At 52.9% G+C, this 21,102-nt stretch overlaps 7 protein-coding genes across 7 annotated transcripts; 5 read left to right on the top strand and 2 right to left on the bottom strand.

The window, feature by feature from the left end:
- Positions 1-3,450: 3,450 nt before the first annotated feature.
- Positions 3,451-4,410, top strand: V2A60_007127 (uncharacterized protein; the record flags this gene model as incomplete). Its single annotated transcript, XM_083258413.1, has 1 exon — positions 3,451-4,410. One exon carries the CDS (start codon positions 3,451-3,453, stop codon positions 4,408-4,410), a length of 960 nt encoding a protein of 319 aa, XP_083114539.1.
- Positions 4,411-6,112: 1,702 nt separating this feature from the next.
- On the top strand, positions 6,113-6,850 carry V2A60_007128 (A4/G1 family peptidase; the record flags this gene model as incomplete). The annotated part of the gene is made up of 1 exon (XM_083258414.1): positions 6,113-6,850. The coding sequence occupies one exon, from the start codon at positions 6,113-6,115 to the stop codon at positions 6,848-6,850; it is 738 nt and encodes a 245-aa protein (XP_083114540.1).
- Positions 6,851-10,737: 3,887 nt separating this feature from the next.
- On the top strand, positions 10,738-11,739 carry V2A60_007129 (uncharacterized protein; the record flags this gene model as incomplete). Its single annotated transcript, XM_083258415.1, has 1 exon — positions 10,738-11,739. One exon carries the CDS (start codon positions 10,738-10,740, stop codon positions 11,737-11,739), a length of 1,002 nt encoding a protein of 333 aa, XP_083114541.1.
- An 833-nt stretch (positions 11,740-12,572) lies between these two features.
- Positions 12,573-13,436, top strand: V2A60_007130 (uncharacterized protein; the record flags this gene model as incomplete). The annotated part of the gene is made up of 1 exon (XM_083258416.1): positions 12,573-13,436. The coding sequence occupies one exon, from the start codon at positions 12,573-12,575 to the stop codon at positions 13,434-13,436; it is 864 nt and encodes a 287-aa protein (XP_083114542.1).
- A 154-nt stretch (positions 13,437-13,590) lies between these two features.
- Positions 13,591-15,249, bottom strand: V2A60_007131 (uncharacterized protein; the record flags this gene model as incomplete). Its single annotated transcript, XM_083258417.1, has 3 exons — positions 13,591-13,725; positions 13,794-14,935; positions 15,006-15,249. The coding sequence occupies 3 exons, from the start codon at positions 15,247-15,249 to the stop codon at positions 13,591-13,593; spliced, it is 1,521 nt and encodes a 506-aa protein (XP_083114543.1).
- Positions 15,250-17,498: 2,249 nt separating this feature from the next.
- V2A60_007132 (uncharacterized protein) lies at positions 17,499-18,513 on the top strand (the record flags this gene model as incomplete). The annotated part of the gene is made up of 3 exons (XM_083258418.1): positions 17,499-17,951; positions 18,082-18,305; positions 18,423-18,513. The coding sequence occupies 3 exons, from the start codon at positions 17,499-17,501 to the stop codon at positions 18,511-18,513; spliced, it is 768 nt and encodes a 255-aa protein (XP_083114544.1).
- Positions 18,514-18,801: 288 nt separating this feature from the next.
- Positions 18,802-20,290, bottom strand: V2A60_007133 (phosphatidylinositol-specific phospholipase C1-like protein; the record flags this gene model as incomplete). The annotated part of the gene is made up of 2 exons (XM_083258419.1): positions 18,802-19,726; positions 20,001-20,290. 2 exons carry the CDS (start codon positions 20,288-20,290, stop codon positions 18,802-18,804), a joined length of 1,215 nt encoding a protein of 404 aa, XP_083114545.1.
- Between the last annotated feature and the right edge of the window lie 812 nt (positions 20,291-21,102).

The raw sequence follows: 21,102 nt of genomic DNA on the forward strand, positions 1-21,102 counted from the left end.
GGAATCGAATGCGAATGCGCCCAGACCCGGCTATGGTGCGGCTAAGGCTGCTGGTGTCAGTAGCTCAATGTCCATGTAATGATCATAGTTGACCAATTCATGCTATCCACCATGTGATTGAGTCTCATGTGAGAATTCAACTCGCGCTCGCGCAATGTCTCCCTTAGATACCGAACAATCTCGCCTCCAGGGGCAATGGACTTTCTTTCTAAGGTTCGCGGAAAGCTGTAGGGAGAAACGAAGGTAGTCGGTGTTTGCCCATGCCGATTTTGCCCATGCCTATATTTAACTAGCATGCCTGACATGAAACGGAAGTCGATTATGCTACTCCATTCATTTTTCCTGCATTACTTCACAAACTCCGACATTCAATTGGCACTCATACTGACCTGGTCTAATGCACATTAATTAACCTCGCAAGTTACGAGTGTAGGCTGCAAAACCCATCACGTTGAAACGCGGACAGACACTGCCAAGTCGGCTGGTCAAGACGACAATAGCAGAGGGTCGGGCCGACGAAGACAGACTTCCAATTGCCGATCACATCGAGGCCGATGGACTCTGGGCCCGAATGCGGCTGAGAACGACCATGACAGGGAAAATTCACATTGGCGTAGCCTATCTGTGAACGCCGGAGGACATCGCCGTCAGCAATGCGTTGAGTGCCGCGCAAGACGTCGCGACGTGATCGCCTTTGTCCAATGCTTCCATTAACGGTAAAACGCACACCATAACTGCAGATCAATCATCCTGGAAGGCAGTCGGCGCTCGGCTCCAGCTCAAGAAAGAGCGTACATGGCCAGAACAGTGGCACCAGGCGTGGTGTCTGTGGACTTGGGCCTAGACTCGTCGCCAAGTAGTCTAGTGCCCTTGTGCTTAGCCAACCTCGTGCGCTCATAGAGCCAAAAAATTGAAGACATGGTTGGGCGCATCGCTATCACTGGTCTCATGGCACACCGTGCAGGTTTTGCCGGCGTGCCGATCCATGTTGCCCACGGCCGTCTCCTCGCCGGGTTCCTCTGCTTCAGGACAAAGGAGTGCGATAATAGCTATGAAGACACAGGAGAAAAGCCGACCAAGATTGTTGTGCGTGTTATTCGAGCTGTGCGGGATGTTGTGCCCAGGAGCTTTTGTGTTGGACTGAAAATACACAATGTAGACCATCGAAGCGCTGACGAGCTTCACGATTGCCTCGAACGGCCCCACGATTTTAGGAGCGATGACATAAATCTTGTCAAAGTCAGTGGCGGCAGCTATGAAGATCCCTATCTATGTAATTTCTGCGGGCAATGCGGCTTATTTACGTCACCTTGATCATCACGGAAGGGTCGCTTACAAACTACGATAGAACATGATATCGACAACCACTGCAACACGGGCAAAAGTGTCATCTGTCACAGTAAGAAACCTCAATACCTAAATCTTCGTAAAACGCGGATCACTACATGGACTTCCGAATTAATTTCAAGCGAACTAGTTAATTTCAGAGACTCAGAAGATGGTAAAGACGGCCGACAGGTTGGTTCTGGCGGTATGTACAGATGAGTTCAGAGGTGAACTAGCTGCGCGAGCACAACAAAGAACAGAATCCTAGCTCTGTATCCGCTTAGATGATGAGACGTTTTTAACTATATCCTGGACTCCTACTTTCTTGTCCCGTTCGAAGTAACGTGAGGAGCCGTAGTGCCGAGACATGTCCATAGACAGCCATCTTTGATCGCGGATATTGCAAGTCAGGATTATTGATACAAAAAGCGCAATTGTCCGAAAATAAGGACCGCCAAGGGTCGCTGCAAGCCGGAGCTGGACAGAAGTAGAATTTGTTGGAACTGGCATCGTGATGACCGACAGCCACTATGGAACTGGTCGTCATCAAATGTCACTTTGCTATATGGCCCAGGCTGTCTTGGACACTTTTACGAATGACTCGTTCCCGATAGTCTGGTTGCATTTTGGTCACAATAATTCAAGTCGCCTATAGAACTGCTGGTGTGTTTTCTTCTATTCCGTGTTTTGCTCCTCGAGTATAGTGCTGGCTGCGAATGTCGAAGGCCGCCGTCGGTTCTCAAATATAGGACTTGGCCACCAGAAAGAATTCCAAGATACGGGCCCCGTCTTTACCTATAACTGGGTAGACGTTATTCGAAAATGACTTGGAGGTTTCATGTTAGAACCGTGTTTACCGGCTACCAAATCCATCCATTAACCTGAAACACTCTGTCTCCAACGTAACCTCTAGACTACATATTTGACCCAGTTCTTTCACAGCCGGGTCATGTTTTCTCTGCTACGCCGGCCTGAATTAGCCTGCTGCTTTAATTATGTGAGGATCTGTTTGAATAGAAACACTTTTCGCCACACAGCTCACACTTTACCTTTGTTGGTAAGCTGATAGACGATGACCCTCTCATTAGTTATTGTGGCCCCTTCTCAGCGTACAATATAATTTAACAGGGTGTCGGAAGCCATATCGAAGACTAATTGTTCGTCATGAAAAGAGAGTAAATGCAGCTGACCTTGAGCTTAAGGGTTAGCCAGAGACAGCGGGGGATAGCTCTGGTATAATATAGAAAAATATACAATAAATGACGGTTCGATACACTGCTCCCCCGAACGTGTATACTTTTGAATCCACTATTCAGTTACAGATGAGATAAAATTAACCTCTTGTGTGGGTCATTTCCCCACGCTCATACCCTTTGTTGTCCACTACTCAGGACATCCGGCATGCATACTTAGGGAAACAACTGATGCTAGGTTGAACTAATGTTAAGCTGACGAGCTTTTCGGCTTGATAGCAAGGATACATGATTCCCTGTTATTTTGCTGAAACCCGAGATTGTATGCACTTACTCGTCCATCATATTACATCTCTTGGGTCTAAAACAATGCTTCTGCACTGGGTCCATGAGCGGACAATGCATCGCTAGTCATGTATCTAATTAAAGGCACGATCAGCATGCGTTTTACCAAACACCAATGTCAGTTACGTACGTGTCTTCCTCGAGCATGCTATAGTGCTCCATTGGATTATGCATCCTAGAGTACGTATCCGATATTTTCGTCACAATGTGCAAAATAGTGCCGTCATGTATCAGCAGCACGATTCGCAAGTTGCTTTCGTCTCCCTTCAGCATCATGAACAAGAGTATGACTCGAGATGGCTCCGTAAATGAGTTCCAGACGCAAATGCGTACGATATCGCATAATGTTCGCCGACTGTTGGCCACGACAGGTAAAAAAAGAGACGAACAAGTCAATTCCGAAGCCAACCAACTATAAGAGGCCACAATCCGCCCATGGTATTCGCTTAGCTTGCCTGTCCAAGCAGCCTTCACCACATACAGCTACTATCCAAACCTGAGACTTTGCCACTCAGTACTTTATACATCATTTCAGTCTTGCCTATTTGCCTGCAGTCTTGCCTATTTGCCTGAAACAATATTCATCATGAAGCAGACCGTTCTTGTTAGCGTCTTTCTGGCCACAGCAGCCCTGGCTGCACCATACGGTTCACCTCCGCCGCCTCAGACGGGCTTGTCGACGGAGCGCGGGCCCGGCGCGGGTTCGTCTGTTGGCGACATTCCCCCGGGCGGTGACGGGTCGCCGCCCGGTGGTGGTGGACCGCTCGGTGACGGGCCCGAGCCCGGCGCGGATTCGCCTTTTGGCGACGCTCCCCCGGGCGGTGACTTGTCGCCGGGCGGCAACAAGCCCGAGCTCGGTGACGATAAACCGCCCGGTGACAAGCCCAAGCCCGGTGGCGGTAGCGATAAGCCGCCCGGTGGCAAGCCCGGGCCCGGTGGCGATAGCGATAAGCCACCCGGTGACAAGCCCAAGCCCAGTGGCGATAAGCCGGGCAGCAACAAGCCCGAGCTCGGTGACGATAAACCGCCCGGTGACAAGCCCAAGCCCGGCGAGACGGGGGCTTCCTGCCCGGGCGCTCCGTCCAAGCCCGGTAATAGCACGCAGCCCGGCGAGAAGCCCGAGCCAAGCGCGGGTACGCAGCTCGGCGAGCTGCCCGATCCCGGCGAGAAGCCCCAACCCGGTGGCGAGAAGCCGCCTGGTGACAAGCCCAAGCCCGGTGGCGGTAGCGATAAGCCGCCCGGTGGCAAGCCCGGGCCCGGTGGCGGTAGCGATAAGCCGCCCGGTGGCAAGCCCGGGCCCGGTGGCGGTAGCGATAAGCCGCCCGGTGACAAGCCCAAGCCCGGTAGCGATAAGTCGCCCGGCGTGGGAACGCAGCTCGGCGAGGTGCCCAAGCCCGGTAGCAGCACGCAGGCCGGCGAGGAACCCAAGCCAGCCTGTGATAGTACGCCGCCTGGCGAGAAGCCCAAGCCCGGCGCGAGCACACAGCCCGGCGAGAAGCCGAAGCCGGGCACGGGGGGTGTAGACGCATCCACCGAAAGCTGTTAGGCTGACTACGCAGTTAAAGAGAATACTGAGACACTGTCAGAAGCATACTATGGTTATCATAGCAAGGTAGACTAGACTGCGAGTATAGGTATTATCCTAAGAATTTTCGTATTATCCCAAGAATGTCACAACAATTAGTGCTCTCCTGCAAGTATCCTGCGAATTTGATCGTGATTCAACTACATGGGTAATAATAGCTTCAGGGTTTCAGAATTTGACATGATTCAAAATAATGATTTGATTATAAAGCGAGAAATCAGTAAATGTATAAGGGATATACTTGAGATCTCTTCCTGATCTACCATTTCTAGGAGACATTGAGATCTCGATATCAACTGGACGCCGCCGAGTGGGAGAAGGCAAGTTCAGACGTCGCAAATTTTATCGAAGCGGGCGAGGAGGTCTGCAAGATGATAAGTCTTGACTGATGTCATATTCACGTCGAAAACTGAATAGACCAGATATAAGTCTTCTGTATTTGGCCCCGAGACTGCGAACGGACGTGTAAGGAATACAGTTATCACTGCTTTATGTTCGCATTCATTGTGTGCATATTTCTTCGATTGCTGTCCGCAGCTTATTCGCGTTCATTCTTCTTGTCTGTTCTGACGGCTATTGCGCACGCAAATATGTGCTCTACTTCTATCCCTGTATTTCATCTCGAGTTTGCCACAGCTGCAGTAAGTCATAGCAAATGACATTTCTGCTGTATCGGAGTAAACAAGCGCTCGAATAAAGCCTTGTGTATTTGCCCTTTTTGGTTTACTCGGTAGTCCCCACCCACGCACCGCTGATCGTATAGTTATGTAAGAGTAGGTAATTTGATGGAGCAGTTCGCAACAGAGGCCGCGGCGTGACTGATCTTGCCCCTACTCAGAATCGGCTCGCACTCATCAAGTCACAGTCCTGAGCATTCATCGGATTGTAGAAGTCGCGATACGTCTCGAGACGGGAAATCGGCACCAGTCTTTCAGCTCAAGGCACGACAGATTGGGCCCATATCCGTGTTAGGTATGTTGCGAGCAACGATTTACCTGGGGGCACTTTCGGCAAGTCTGAAAATAGAAAGTGGAGTTATGACTTACCGGAGACGCATGGCTTCACTCTGTGACAACGCACGGCCACTAGTTACCTTCCCAAATGAGAAGGTAAAGCTTCTGTGCTGTAGCCTTTCGGCAGACTTCACGTGCAACATGGGTAGAGGTAGGCTACCCTGATCTTCAGAGCCTGACGGCTGCTCCCTGCGAAGCTAGTCAGTCTGATTATCGGGTCGAACGGCAGAGTATATATAAGCGTAGCATCTACCATCCTGTAGGTATATTACTGACGAGAGTAAAGTACATTCTTCTAGCCCACAGCGGAAGGAGAACTACGCCCTCCGTCATTACCAAGCGAGTTTTTCGGCCGTGTGAGCCGAGTAGCTCGCCAATGCGCGCCACTCAAACCTATCTGCCAGTTGTGCAGCCCTCAACGTGTAGTAGCAGATTAACCTTTCCGCATAGAATACGAGAGTGATGTGTTGAGTGAGCAGAAGGTGTATTCTGAAGGACCATGACTATGAAACTGCTGCTACTAAAGCTGAAAAGTATTTAAACAGCCCGATGGACTGAAAGAAAAACGGCATTGACGACACTAAGCGATCCCAAAAAAAAAAGCCAGTCATAAACAATCTCTATCTTTGTTTTGAGAAATACTTATAGCCATGAAGTCTTCCTTTCTTGCCTTTGTCGTCGCGTCTCTGGGAGTCCTTGCCCGCCCTGGCGCGCGCCGTGGAAGACCATCCTCTCACTACACCAATCTCCCATATACTGCGCGCAAGTCTGCAGCGGCTCGGCAACAGGGCGACTCCCCATGGGGAGGTGCCGTGCAAGAGGGACAGGGATGGACCATGGTGACCGGGACCGCCACCGTCCCGTCCGTGAGCGGCCAGGATCCCAACGCCTCCGCCGCGATCTGGGTCGGCATCGACGGCTACTCGTGCCAGACTGCCATCTTGCAGACTGGGTTCGACGTCTGGGGCGACGGGAGGATCGAGACCTGGTACGAGTGGTATCCGGAGCAGAGTTACGATTATGACGTCGACATTGGCGCGCGGCCGGGCCATCAGATCCGCATGACGGTGTATGCCGACGGCGCCAACGGAGGCAACTCCACGCTCGAGAACCTGAGCACCGGACAGTCTGCCACGCAGACGTTTCAGGGCCAGAGCGAAAGTCTCTGCCTCGCAGATGCCGAGTGGATCGTGGAGGACTTCCTCTCTGGCGGGGGCAGCGTGCCGTTCGTCGACTTTGGCCAGGTTCAATTCACCGATGCCCAGGCATCGGGTTCTCAGGGCACAGTAACACCAGAAGGATCGATCATTGTCGAGGTCACTGTCAACGGCCAGCAACACACGCAGTGTTCTGCCGACGCCAGTGGCGTTCAGTGTCAGTACGTTTGAATATGTGTTGATCGATACCGGGCCGCATACTTGTATGTATTCAAGCATAGTACAATGTATCTACAAATCTCGGGAATTGAAAACTGCAACGAAATATAGCGCAGCAAAACCCATGTCTCCCATATGACAAATAGAATGCGACCAAGCAGGACTGGAGCTGAATGGGGATAGCTTGCGCGACTGTGTCAAATTTTCCGAGGTCGAAGCAAACACTACCAACACCTTTTCTGGCTGGAATTTTTACTTAAATATCAGGAACAAACTTTGTCTTCAGGGCGTTTTCTTTCATTACCTCTCAACATAGAGGTAACGGTGTCATAGTCGTAATTAGCCTGCCCAGTCAATCCTGAACCTGAGGCCTTCCCACCCCAGCTGAGTTTTCGATCGATGCTTCTCTATCATCTTTAATTGGCTCACACTGGGGAGCTCCGAGATATATTTTGCCCGTCTTATCCCCTTGTGCCGGATGTGTCGACTTGTTCGAGGCGTGCCTTTCTCCTCATGGGCCCAATGACCGGCAATATTCTCACTAGTTGATCCATGAGAGCCTCAAAACAAGACAGTGAGTGTTCTGTGTTTCGAGATTAAATGCTGATCTAACGACATGATTTATTTGGCTACTGTTCACGAAGCTGCAGCCCAAATCTTGATATCTCAAAATTCGCGAGCCTTTTCATGGTCGCTCATCAGATATGTGAGCGGTGATGGGTCAGACTTGGCGGCTGCGCATTGCACGAGCGCTTGGGCTGGAGCTGGTTCTCTGCACAAATTGACGACAGTGAGACTGTTCTAAGAACAAACTTCATAACTTTGTCGTCTCTGCCAAAAGATATATTATTTGCGCATATGCATTCAAACCTCTCCCGTCGGATGCCGCCACACGACTGAGCAGGTATCAAGTACGTGATGACTATGCGAGGTAAAACTCTCGCTGCATTTCTGTATTCATTGCGCAAATACTCTCCGGACTGCAAGCCATGCCTCTAATCTAATATCGTTATTTTGGCTGTATCACCCTGTGCTTTTTGTCTTCCCGAGCCCTGTGGCTGCGATACAAGAAGCAACCTCCGACGCATTGTCTCAAGAGAAACACAAGACCATATTACTGTGCGCCGCTTCAAATGACGGCTTCAACAAATGTGGCATATTTCCCTCCAACTCTGGAAGCCCTGTGATCTTCGTTCTCTGTGCTTCTGGCCTGCTCATTGTACGACGTCTCTATCCAGTGCGGTGTCACCCGATTAGTAGTGCGGCGCCAATCATAAAACGAGCGAGCGACGTGAGACCAGTAACAGTATTATTTCAAATCTCATCGCGTCGTTTCAAAGTGTATGATCTATTTGATTTGTCTTTCCATCCATTTAGCAATACCGTCAATGGTTGTTGGGATCGTACAAGTAGTCTTTGGCGTTTTGGTCAAGACGCCGCTTCATACCACAGTGCCTTGAGCCACTCGCGCGCTCCAACGAAAACAATTGCTCAAAGTCAGAAGCAAGTATTACACAAAGATTCTATACACTGGTAAACAATGGGTTGGCGAGAGTATCACAACCTACGTCTCTCCTCCAACTGCGCTCAAAGCCCCGACCCTTCGCGAATGGAGAGAACACAGGCAGGACACGACAGAAGCTGGCTGTTTGCACAACATCGTTAATTAAAGAGCTTCTAGGGCCGGCTTCCTAATCCGCTGCAGTAGTAGATAGAGTGTATACCAGTACAGTCTGGTAAGATGCTTTACCACCTAGAATTACTTGTGCTAGTTGAAGTGCTCTCTCACTCCATGGAGCTTATGCAGCCGCAGCAGCCGCAGGAACATATTCAGCTGACCCTTGTCTGCTGATCATTCAGTTTTCAATTCTCCACTCTGGCTGTGATGTATGTCACTTTGCTGTGTCTCGCTGTATTTCGTGCCGTGTCTTGCTCGATAAGACATTAGACGAGACTTGTCGCAGCAGTCGTTGTTGCCCAGGTTTGATTTCCACTATAAAGCAGGCCTTACACCCTGCATTTCTCAGCTCACGGCTCTCTTCGCCCTCTAGTAGATCATTTTTCTTACACTTGACCCCACTCATCATGAAATCAGCATTCATTCTTCTTCTTTCTACTTCGATGGTGTTTGCCATGACAGGCCAACGATGTAAATGTTCCGACACAACCATTTCATCGGACTTGGACTGGACCAGGAGAGAGTGCACCAAACTCAACAAAGAAATGCAGTGGTGTTATGGCCAAGCCGAGTCATATTGTGCGTCTGGGAGCAGCTCTCAGTCTTTCAAGCAAGACTGTTACAATAGGCAAGGTACCGGTTGCTACGCGGATGATTGTTAGGTATGTCCACATCATTTTCCTGCGATACCCCAAGATTTAACAATAGCTTTTCATTTGACGTTATCAAATTTCGGCAGATGGAATAAATACTGGAATTAATTATCATTAGATACGAGGGTTCGCAGCCTCGTCAGTCGCAGAAGAATTAGAAGTAGGTTTACGGTGCGTTGAAAAGAGTGCGTGCATTTAGCTATATACCTATATAATAGTAGTGACTTGAAATCTCACTTGTATTTGACGAAGAGCCTACTTTGATATAGCCTGGAGGCAGGCTCGCTCTGCGATGCGATTCTTCATATCGGGGCATGTGCTGACAGAACCTACACCAGTAGAACATGATCAGGAGCTGGGCGCGTCATCATCTCTCTGAGGGCAACAATCGAGCCACCAAGGGCTATCGGACCACGGAGCGCATTCGGCTTGAGGGAAGGGGCCAGCATCCGCACCTAGAGTACAGCCATCTTCGCAAGACTTGGTGCTGAGGTCTCGCACCTTCTTCATAGTTCGTACATCTCACTATACCTGTTCGATTGAACCCAAGCTTGGTGGCTTCGCAGCAGTCCCACTGACAACCCGGTTTAAACTTTATTTTTTACTCAATAGAGTAAGTTTATAGATAGGATCATCGGAATTATCATGATTGGTTCTGAATTGCCTGGATGGCCGATAGATACACTTTCAATACCTGAGGTTGGTCGACTGAAAGCTACTCTCGTACTTTAATCAAGAGCTTAACTGAGCGTGACGACTGAATCAGTCGCGCAACATCAAGTTGAAGTTCCACAGGAACAAAACGCAATCAAGCTGTCTTAATCACCGATGCTACTATTCGCGGCCCGAGGAGGCTTTGGAAGAAGTACCCCCACAAGCTGAGCCAAATCCAGAGGCCAGAGTCACACGTCAGAAATTACCCGCTCAACTCTTCTCCATTTCTTGTGTTACCAACGTATCAAGACTGTGGAAAAGTTACACAAAAGTTCTGAAGAGGCTCCTACTCAAACGATTGGTAGTATCAGGTGAGGCAAGCGACCGTCGTGCACGGTGAAAGACTGAAGACGCACCATTTGCGGCCCGAAACCCCACAGGTTTACAAAAAGTAACTTTTCAGTTCTTCATCACAGCTGTTATTTTGTTCATTTGCTTTTTCTAGCCGACATGGGGTGATGTGTATCGTACACAGCCACCGTTCGCAAGCTCAGCATGGCAGTCGAGAGCTTGGTTTGTAACAGGGGGCATCCAGGCGAACAGCGTGTCAGGGTCGCACCACGTACAGTGTAATGAAAATGACGTTGGACCGTTCTGGATCATCCGAACACAAGGCATGGTGCTTGTTTTGGTCGCCTCACCAATGTTGCCAAATATTTAACTGAGCCCCGCGCCGCTTACTCTGCCGTTCGAGGCTCAAGACAAAATCACTTTACCACACAAACGTGCAACAATCTTGAAAGTCACTTTTAGACTATCTATATACCAAAGGTATTCTCATCGATTGAATTTGCTTCAAGTCCCGAAGAAAGGACGTCTGGTCGCCATACTGACAATCCGAGCCTTCAAGCAAGATGGGTGAGTATAGGGATTCCGTCACTGGACAGATACGGGAGCAACCTGAAGTACCTTCGGAATGGACTCATTCTTGCGCAGAGAGGCGAATGAAGGCAGAGTTTAGCTGGAGCGGCCATTCCACGCTTTTCAGCGACCATGTGGACGAGTCGCATGCGCTGCATCCCCTCTGGGAAGAGATGCGGAGTCATCTTGACCAGGTCTTCGTACAGCCCGTCACAGAGGACAGTCTTGACCAGGTCTTCGGAGAGCCCGACACAGACACCGGTCGAATTCTCAATATGCGCAGAATAGAAAATTTGTACGAGCGTATCCGCATCTGCTGCCATGACGCCGGCGACACATACTACTCGGGAGGCGACTACAGGAAACAGCTGCCAAGCAGAGCCGAGGTCCTGCTATTGCGCTTCGCCCTACCGTCGAACCATGCAAACAGCCACATCACGGATGTGTTGAATTTGCTCGCCCCATGCAACGCGCTTCATCTTTTCCAGGTCACCGACCACGACCCGCGCTCCCCGAGCGAGGGAGGGGACGGCGCCGAGCTAGCACTCGACAAGAGGCTATCTGGGGTTTCGAAAATCTACGTGAAATTCCTGGAAATTTACGAGGTTCTCGCGCTCAACTCGAAACTGCTGCGGGAAAACCAGGAGGCGGTCGAGGCGCACCTGAACGAGCTCAGGAAAAAGCCGGCAGCCACCAACTCGGGGAGCGTGGAGAAAGCAATCGCCGAGGCTCTCGAGACGATGCGAGCTTGCCAAAAGAGATTCGAAGCAGAGCAGGAGGACTGGTGGCGGATGAAGCGGCAGCACTGGGCCGGGGAGCTGTCGAAGTCGCCGGCGGGGACGGGGGAGAGCTCAATCGAAGAGGGCGAGATCATGGAAACTGAGCCTCCTACCCAGACGTATTCGCCGGCGGGGACGGGGGAGAGCTCAATCGAAGAGGGCGAGATCGTGGAAACTGAGCCTCCTACCCAGGCTATGGATACCGAAACAGACTGAGAGCAGGCAATTCACAGCCATGGCAATCTAGCCTTGATCTGAAAGAAGTGTACCAACATATGTTACATACCCTCTCAGCATAGCTACAAGCCATTGGCCATTAGTTGGAACAGTACGTGTCGAAGATTTTCTCGATTTAAGACATAGATCATTATGGATATTTCATTATTCTCTAGTTGAGTGGCGAAAGCATAGTCTCAAAGTGTTGTGTAGCTCGACCTAAAATGTCGATGATGAGCGATACGCCCTCGGTCATGGACAGACAAACAGTCCGCAACGCTTGCGAATGGAGTCTAGACTAGCATCCTATCAGTGGCAACAAGACATATGTCAGCTTTTCGTTTTCGCGCAATGTCCGAAACCGCTCGCCAAGTCAACCAGGGGTCGTGAATCGCCAGCATGAACTAGTGCTTGTAGGTGAAGGGCAAACGAACGCAGCGTCCTCAGTCCACAGGATGCCTTATATTTAGCCTCCAGCAGAGTTTTCTTTGCCTCGAAACCAGAATTCCTCTTCTTCATGTCAATCCTCCTTGGCTTGTCATCTTTGCAACAGCACTGCTCGGCGGCCTGTTTCTCATCAAACGCTTGCGTCGTCTTGCAGCACTCAGGTCTGCGGTAGATCATATCCCCATCAATTCGGGTTTCAAGTTCACTCTAGACAGAAGTTAACCTTTTCTTTCGACATTAAAGATTATTTCTCTCTATAAAACACTAAAATAAGTGTAACGAAGAAGTACGTTCGCCAACGGCCATTCGACCAAGTTAGTCCAGAGAAGTTTTCAGCCTGACGATTTTTCTTCTCAGATTCTTTGATTTCGATAACAAGTGCTACAATGAGCCGCCATCGTTCCCTCCGGGAAGCCAAACTTCGATTGCTGGACGAGTTTTATCGCGCGGGGCATGTCACGGTCAAAGAAGAACATCCGGACGAAACTCATCCACTGCATGACCTCTTCCTCAAAACTATGTTTATCACGGACAAGAAGAGCCTTCTCGACGGGAGAAATGGCAGTTTCAAATTATTTCGCAGGAATAAGGTGTGTCAGTTATTCGGTGTCATTGAACGGCACAACTTGCAAGGCGAAGACTGTGAGCTCGACAAGCTTGAAAGCGAGGCCCTACCGAACTTGCCAAGCAATGAAGAGATGCTGGCAATCAAGTTTGCGACCAAAGATCAAGCTCATAATAAGGAAGTTATCCGCTTACTTGAACTTTGCAACTCGAAGCATCTTTGGCAGATTCCCCTACCTGCCAACGCCGAAGGGAAGGATACAGCCGCGAAGATCCCAACGAAAGACTTTGACTCGGACAGTGCCCCGGCCGACATGATGTCCAAAGTCGCAGCCAAAGGAGAGTTGGACGATCTTGATCGCAAGATCAAAGCGATCCAGTCCACAAAGAAGGGTATAAGGGAGAAGCTGCAGGGTCTGAAGGAAGATCTCGCTACGGTTGAAGCGGCTGAATCGGTTGTGCTGCAAGCCAAAGAAGCCATGGAGAATGTGCAGGCGGCTGAATCGGTTGTGCTGCAAGCCAAAGAAGCCATGGAGAATGTGCAGGCGGCTGAATCGGCTTTGCTGCAAGCCAAAGAAGCTTTCACGAAGGCACAAGCGGCAGTAGCAGAGGCAGACCGCGCCCTCGTGGAGTCTTCCAATGAGGTCGCTCGCCACGGACAAGTAGCGGCTGGTGCAACAGTATGACGACGTCAAAACGGACAGGGCGGAAGGGGATGTTGAGTGAGGACGCGGAATGACTCTCTATTGCTTTAGCTTTCTACAGGAATCAGACAGAACCAAAATTGCAATTTCCAAACACCAGCCAGGATTCTATATGAATGCGTTTCAAGATGGCAATCTAAATAATGGCAAACGGTCCACGGTACTTGAAGCGAGACGCGGTGTCCTTGGCGGCGGCTGCAGAGGCCACCTGCTTGCGCTTGGGGAAACCCTCAAATGAGCGGGCATATGTGGCCACGGTATGCGCAATCAGCTACGGGGCAGTCAGTAAGAGAACATAAAAAAAGAACCGTTTTTTTTTTGCAGAAGAGAGCTGCTCACCTTGGTGTTGACCTCCCAGGCCTCGAGGTTCAGGTTGCTGACGTCGTCGCCAATCTGGTGGTAGTTCTTGTCGTACCACTCGCCGGCGACACCGCCAAAGAGGGCGGCCTCGGCCTCGGTCTTGATGCCCTCGGCGCCGGTGCTCCAGCCACCGGCGGGGATGCCGTTGTCGATGAAGCCGACGTAGTCGCTGCGGCCGTCAAAGACGCTAAAGGTGTGGTTGAGGCCCTGGGCGGCGTACCAGCCGACGACGAGGTCGCGCAGCTCCTCGGAGCCCTCGGGGTTCTCGGCGTTGGTGGCGTTGTAGACCTGGTAGGCGTAGTTTGGGCTCGCGAGCATGTCGAGGTCCACGAAGACGCGCACCTTTTGGTTCTCGGCGGGCGACAGCGAGTCGGCGTAAAAGGTCGAGCCCACGAGGCCCTCCTCCTCGGCGGACCACCAGGCGAAGCGCACGCAGTTGCGGACCTTAAAGTTGGCCAGCTGCACGGCGATCTCGAGCAGCGACAGCGAGCCGGAGCCGTCGTCGTTGATGCCCGGGCCGGCCTCGACGCTGTCGCTGTGGCCGCCGAGCACGACGCAGTTGTCCGGGTCGCCGGCCGTGGTCTGCGCGACGACGTTCCTCGTGTGGACCGTCTCGATGGCGGCGTCGACGTAGGCGATGGCGTCGACGCGCTCGCCGCCGCGCAGCCTGTCGGCGAGGGCGCCGCCGCGGCTGCTGGTCAGGCCAAAGGTGGCGACCTGGTGCGGCGTGGGCTCGCCGAGCGTGCCGCTCACGTCCTCGTCGTCGGTGTTGTAGATGATGGCCGCCTTGGCGCCGGCCCGGCCCGCGAGCTCCGACTTGGCGCCAAAGGCGCACTCGCCGCGCTGCACGAGCACGACGCCGCCCTCGGCCGCCGCCGGGTAGTCGCTCGCCTGGCAGCCGCGGCCGGTGGCGAGCACGAGCGGTCCGTGGACGGGCTCCTTGTTCTTGGTCGGGGGTGTGCGGCTGAAGGGCTTGGCGTCGGCGTAGACGGCATCGCCGACGACAAGGTGCGACTCATAGACGGTGCTGGTCACGACGGGAAACGTCTGCGTCGAGACGGTGTAGTACTTGCCGAGCGAGCCGATGGTGTCGATAATGTACTTGATGGTGCCCTCGTGGCCTGTGTCCTTTTGTCAGTAGGGAGGGGGGGCGAGCGCGAATTGGAGGACGCCTTGGGGCGAGAGACTGACCCTTGCTGCCGATGACACGCGTGGGACGGTTAAAGTCGGGCTCGGAGAGCTTGGCGATCTGGTACAGCTCGTCGGCGCGCTTGGAGAGCCTGTCGATGCTGACGAGGTCCTGCAGCTTCTGCGAGTCGACCACGAGCGTCTTGGGGTCCTTGCTGAGAGGGTTCTGGGCGGCGGCCGGTCCGGCGGCGTGCACGGTAGCCGCAAGGGCAGCGGCCGCAAGAGCAACGCGAGCGATGGCGGGCATCTTGCACGTATATGAAACCCGGTGCGGTCGTGAATGGAGACGGGCAAAGAGAGAGAGGGAGAAAAGGATGCGAGGAGAGAATTTGGGGGTGAAACGATCGCCTCTCCGAAATAGGCCCGTGTTGCGTCAGAGCGAGGCGGAATGGCGCCGCGATGAGGTGGATCACGAGCTATCTTTGGCGGGGTCCGGCCCTTTGTCCAGAAGGCCACATGATGGCTCGGATAAAGATATATAGATCACTAGCTAGTCTCATTCGGTTTTTCTTTTTTTTTATTCAAATGTATAAATAGAAAATTTGGCGGAGCTGGGGCGTGTTTGGGCTACTGAAACAAGCTGGCTCATGTCTAACCGGGGATCGGTTGGGTCAACTCACAGACGATTTTTTTTTAAGTCTGGCTGATTGAATTAGGGACAAATGCCAGTAACATTGACCAGTTGTTTTAGATGTATCGCCAATCCCGGCACGATGTCTTTCGCACAAGGCAAGAGATGATGCACGCTGCACATGATTCGTACTAGGAATGACAAAATCGTGGTGGAAATCGCGAAAGAAGTTGTACAAACTGATTTTTTGCACAGCTATATAAACGATACAGAACACGGATTTTTTTTTAATCTAATAAGAACCATTCAGCGGGCCCTCGTCCTATCAACAGTTTGCCAGTCATCTTGGAGAGCACCCCCATGCCCGCCTCTAGATGGAAGTAAGCGCCGGAATTTCGTGGTCAATATTTCGGACAATTTGGGGCTTTCTGATAATGGTACCTTGGTAGTGATATCAAGACTCTATGTAATGGGTATGTATTGGCTGGTGAGAAATGGGATTGGGTTCAACGACTTTGCACACGGTTTCTACCTTCTTCCGGACTCGGCCAGTGCTGCTGAGAGTCACAACAGTAAAAACCTTTTAAACAGGTTTTTCCTGCGTCTTTTGCAAGGTCTTTCGCCCTAGTAGCATGGTTTTTATTAATAAATGGAAGAAGCTCTTCCTTGCGGCGTCAGTAGACAAGTCGTAGCCACAGTTGGAGGCATTAAGCCGCCCTGTCTGCTTTTATACCATACAATCGAACCGAGAGAGCACAGAGCTACTCAAGGGTTCTCTCGAACAGTATGGAAGAATTCAATCTATTATGCACCTGGTACATTTACCTTTTGTCGTTCATGGATCCTTCTTTGTCTTTGCAATATCAGTGTGTTTATTTGCTTAGGAGCGCGCCATAACTAGGGATGCAGTGACATGGCCAGCCTGTGCTTCCATCTACAAGACAACAAACGATGCCATGATTGCCCATGTTCTGCTTTCATTACAGCCGTTACTAACTACTCTGCATTTTCGCAGTCATCTTTTTGGTTACTGATAACTGTAATTGACAGCTGGCTCGCGGTTCCGGACCAATGATTTGCGCTCAGTGCGGTTCGTCATCCCACGCATAACGGCACATGGCCAGTCATGAAATATTCCTACATGGGGCTTTATTTCGACACCAGGCTCATGAATGGGTACTGCACTCGTTACTGTTCGGTGCACAGACACTATGCATGATGCAGAATGCCGAAATCTTAAATCCTTCAGTCCTGCAGGGTAGGAAGCATTTGCAGCCACCAGCTTCCCTGCTACAACTGCTGCACGAAGCGATTTTGACTTTAAAATTGAGCTTAAGCTCAGTAGATCTAGCGTGGTCTGGTTTCACTGAGCTCAGTCCAGCGAATGATAGCCAAGTACAGCTTTCTGCAGCTCACAACCCTCGTCTCAAGTCGGGCCGCCCTCATCACCACTATTCATCACTCGCTTATGGACTCGCCGAAATAGCCAACCGTATCACCTCAAGCAGCAACAAATAAATACAAAACCAGCGACTTTTGAGTTCATCTCTATTCTTCCACTAAACTTCCCCGCAACCGCCCACCGGTGGCGTTTCTCCATGCCTTGTGGCGCGCCCGCCATTGTTCTTTTTGCTCTCCCCAGAGCCCGTTTTCCTTTTCCACCCCCCCACCAAAAAATGGACGATGCCCCCCCAGCCACTTCAGCTTCATCACACGCAATCCTTTTTCTCCAGGGCTCCCCGTTGCAACAGATGACACCCGGGAATATGCCTTGATCGAAAAGCTCGCCTTGACGCCAAGTTGATCGCACGTAAAAGGATTTCATCCCCTTTCAGCCAGGAGCACTGGCCCTTGACTCCACCGCCCTCCCCCTCCCTCCCAGAGCGGGCAATACGGGCGTGCGAAAGGAAAAAAAAAAGTGAGAGATGACCGGGGCCGTCTTCCAGACCTACAACCACTCACGGCCACCTCGCGCCCCGGATGCCGGAACCGCCTCCGAAACTGTCGTCGCGGGACCCTCGGGTCAGGCAGGGCCGGCGTCGGCGGCGGCCCAAACGCAGACGCAGTTGGAGCTGCAACCCATGATGACGCCGGCCGTGTGGAGCGGCGAGACATCCGCCGGCGACGGCGGCGGCGCCGTAGACGAGCAGACCGCCGCGCCACGGAGGCCACCGCCGCCGCCGCCGCTGCAGCAGCCGCTATCTAACGATCTCGTCATGGAACGGGCCCTGCCGCGGGCGTCGCACCGGTACGGCCTCACGCAGGCGATTGCGCGGAGCGTGACGATGAGCCTGGCCCTCGCGGGGATGGCGAGCGCTCTGTACCTGGTGGCGCGGTGGCGGGAGAAGCGCGGCGTGGCGGGCGTAGCTATTGGCGCTGTATGTGGATTTTGTTCCAACTTGATTTCTTCTTCTTCCCCCTCTTTTATTTTTTACAATTTCCTTGTTGTTCTTCTCCTTGACAGGGTACTTTTTTCAATCACGGCACTAACATTTTGGGGGGAATTAGAATGCCGTGGCCATCATCATCGACTCCTTCATGCTGGTCGACCTCATCAACACCAACCTGCCGCGCGTCTCGCCGTACGCCATTGGCGGGCTGGACTTTGTCATGATGGCCGCGGCGCTGACCGCCGGCATGTTTGTCGGGCTCTCGGACCGGGGCTACGAGGACGACCCCTCGCCCTGGCGGCACGTCATGATGGTGACGGCCGGGCTGACGTGGGCGACGGCGTAAGTTTTTTTTTCCTGCAAGCGGTCACGGGAACGGCATGACGAGAAAGAAAGAGAGAGGAGCGCAGAGAGAGAGAGACAGACAGACAGACAGATGGCTAACCCCCGTGTGCACAGGTGCGTGAGGCTGGTCTATGTGGTGTGGAGCGTCTTTGACTGTCGACGCGTGCGCAAGACGAGAGAGGACATGCAGAGGAATTACGTCTAGGTATGCAGGACCTGGTTGGTGGGCTTGGCCAGGCATTGTTTGAGAGTACTCTTTCCATGGCGTTTCGATATAGTAAGGATACCCTCGTCGATTTTTGGTTTGATAGCGCTTCATGTACATTTTGGTCACACATCGCAAGTCACATTTTACGCTAAGCGTCGTCTCGGGCCTTTGTGAAATTAACACAAACATGCTCGATGCTAGGTCGGTCATCATGCTCGATTCTATGTGGGTATATATATATATCTATATCTGCACTCCATCACCCCTCCTCCCGTCCCCCCTTCCTCAATTGCGGCTGTACTCACCCGGCTCCAGCGACGCCTCGTCGCACCTCGGCGGCCCGTTTACGGGATTGCAGCGCGCCGCCCTGCCCCCCGGCAGCCTCACGGCGTAGTCGCATCCCCAGCGCGCGCTCGGCCCGTAGACGGGGAAGTCGGTCGACACGATTTGGGCGCCGGAGCGCAGCGCCGCGTCGCGCCGCGACGTGTCGCACTTGTCGCGCAGCACCGTGTCGAGCGGAACGTCGGCGCGGGTGCGCACCCAGTAGCCGGCGGCGACCTGCTTCTGGATGCGAGCCACGGCGTCGTCGTCGGCGTCGCCGCCGCCGCCCGTCGGGTCGTTGTGCTTCTGGAAGGCGCAGTCGGCGTCGCCCGGCGCCGCGTTGGTGAAGATGACGCGGCCCTCGAGGTTGGGCCGGCCCTGGATGTAGGCGGTGCGGACCGGGTGGACGGGCCCGTTGTCCATGACGAAGAAGACGCGGCCGCGGGCGGCGTCGAGGTCGGGCCAGCCGCGCTGCAGCACGGCGGCCTCGAGCGTCGGCAGGTCGTCCCTGCGCAGGTCGTCGGGGAGGATCATCTGCTCGCGCGGGAAGACGGAGCGGATCTCGTCGTCGAGCCAGTCGAGCAGCGCCGTGTCGTTCCAGGGCACGACGCGGGCGCCGCCAATCATGCGGCCGACGGCCTCGGCCGTCTTAAGCTCGAGCAGCACGGGCACGGGCACGGCCCGCGGGTGGTCGTCGAGCCACCGTTTGACGATGCCCAGGCACTGCACGACGCTGGCGCAGACGCCGCCCACGTCCAGGTCCGGCACGTGCAGCACCTTGGTGCTGTTGGTGGCAAAGGTGGGATCGGCGGGGAAGGGCATGCCGACGAGGCGCCGGATCAGAGGCTTGGCGTAGTTGCCGCCGTCGGGGTCGGCCAGGATGTCTAGCCTGTGAGGGATGTCAGGAGATTGTGGGAGGAGGAAGACGGAGTGAGTGAGTGAGTGAGTGAGTAAGCGAGAGTAAGTGAGAAAGTGAGAAAGTGTGTGAGAGAGAGAGATAGAGAGTGAGAGAAAGGAGGAGAGAGAGGGAGAGAGAGAGAGAGAGAGAGTGAGAGAGAAAGGAAGAGAGAGAGAGTGAGAGAGAAAGGAAGAGAGAGAGAGAGTGAGAGAGAAAGGAAGAGAGAGAGTGTGTGAGAGAACACAGACTGTGGTGAGAAACTCACTCCATGCTGCGGACACGGTTGTACTCTAGCTGCACGTCGAGGGCCGAGTGAGAGTAGCGAAAGTTTATGGCATCGTTGGTGAACCTGGCCATGAAGTTCTGCTCCTTGGGATCTGCCTCGACATGGTAGCTGTTGTGAGTGCCGACGACTTGAATCTCGTTCATGCGCAGGGCGCCCTCGGTCCAGGTGAGGCCGTTGCGGGTGTAATAGGCATCAGGCTCTATGACGGTCCCGTCGCATGCGAGGGCGACGGGTGATAATAATACTTGGAGCAAAAAAGAGTTTAGCATAAAGATGATAATGAACAACGAGCATGCGCTTCCGACTCACGTAGGATATGTACTAGGCGTGTTGGAACCTGGGATTCGTTTTGGCCAACGGGCAGTCAGTCAGCTTGGAGCGTTTGTTTGCTCGGCGAGCTCGGAGGCGCAGCGGAGACTTTTAGTTACCATGGCTTTTGGTCACGGCGGCCCAGGCTGATGAGGCGTGATCAGCGACGGACGTGATGGACAAAATACGCAAATGCGGCAATTATAGGAGATGTGCCAAGGGAAAAATGACAAATTGAGGAGCAGCCAGGAAAAAAAAGGAAATACAGATGTTGCAGGTTGCAAGAGGTGTTGAAGACAATCTGATGCCGGCCAGGGTACGCAAGCTTATCCCGCGGGCGCCTTTTGCGGCGGCGCTGCGGCCTCTTCTCCGCACCACCATCCACCATCTTGAAACCCACGCGGGACTGAAGGGACAGCTGTCTCGGCGATTGCATCTCTGCTGTTATCATTAATCGAGAACTTTACCTTGATTTCGTTGAGAATCCTTTAGCCATCTCACCCGCTTTACATGCCGTCCGAACAGCCTCGTCAATCGTCCCGGTGATGGATCCAAACACCAGCTCCTGAAACTAGGCTATAACCCGACGACGAACAGAGATGCCATCCCTTACGCTGCAGACTACAACTACTGCATCCCGCCATCTCCCGTCTGCAGCCCTGCATCGTGTCGTCCGCAGAAACGCAACATGCGGCTGCCAGATGGAGCAAGCGAACGTCAATGGCGGGATCGGTTGGCGTCGAGCCCTGCAGCACGCGGTGCTGTCCGATCA

This window comes from Cordyceps javanica, chromosome 4 (genome assembly GCF_051103115.1).
Source record: "Cordyceps javanica chromosome 4, complete sequence".
Classification (NCBI taxonomy): Eukaryota; Fungi; Ascomycota; class Sordariomycetes; order Hypocreales; family Cordycipitaceae; genus Cordyceps; species Cordyceps javanica.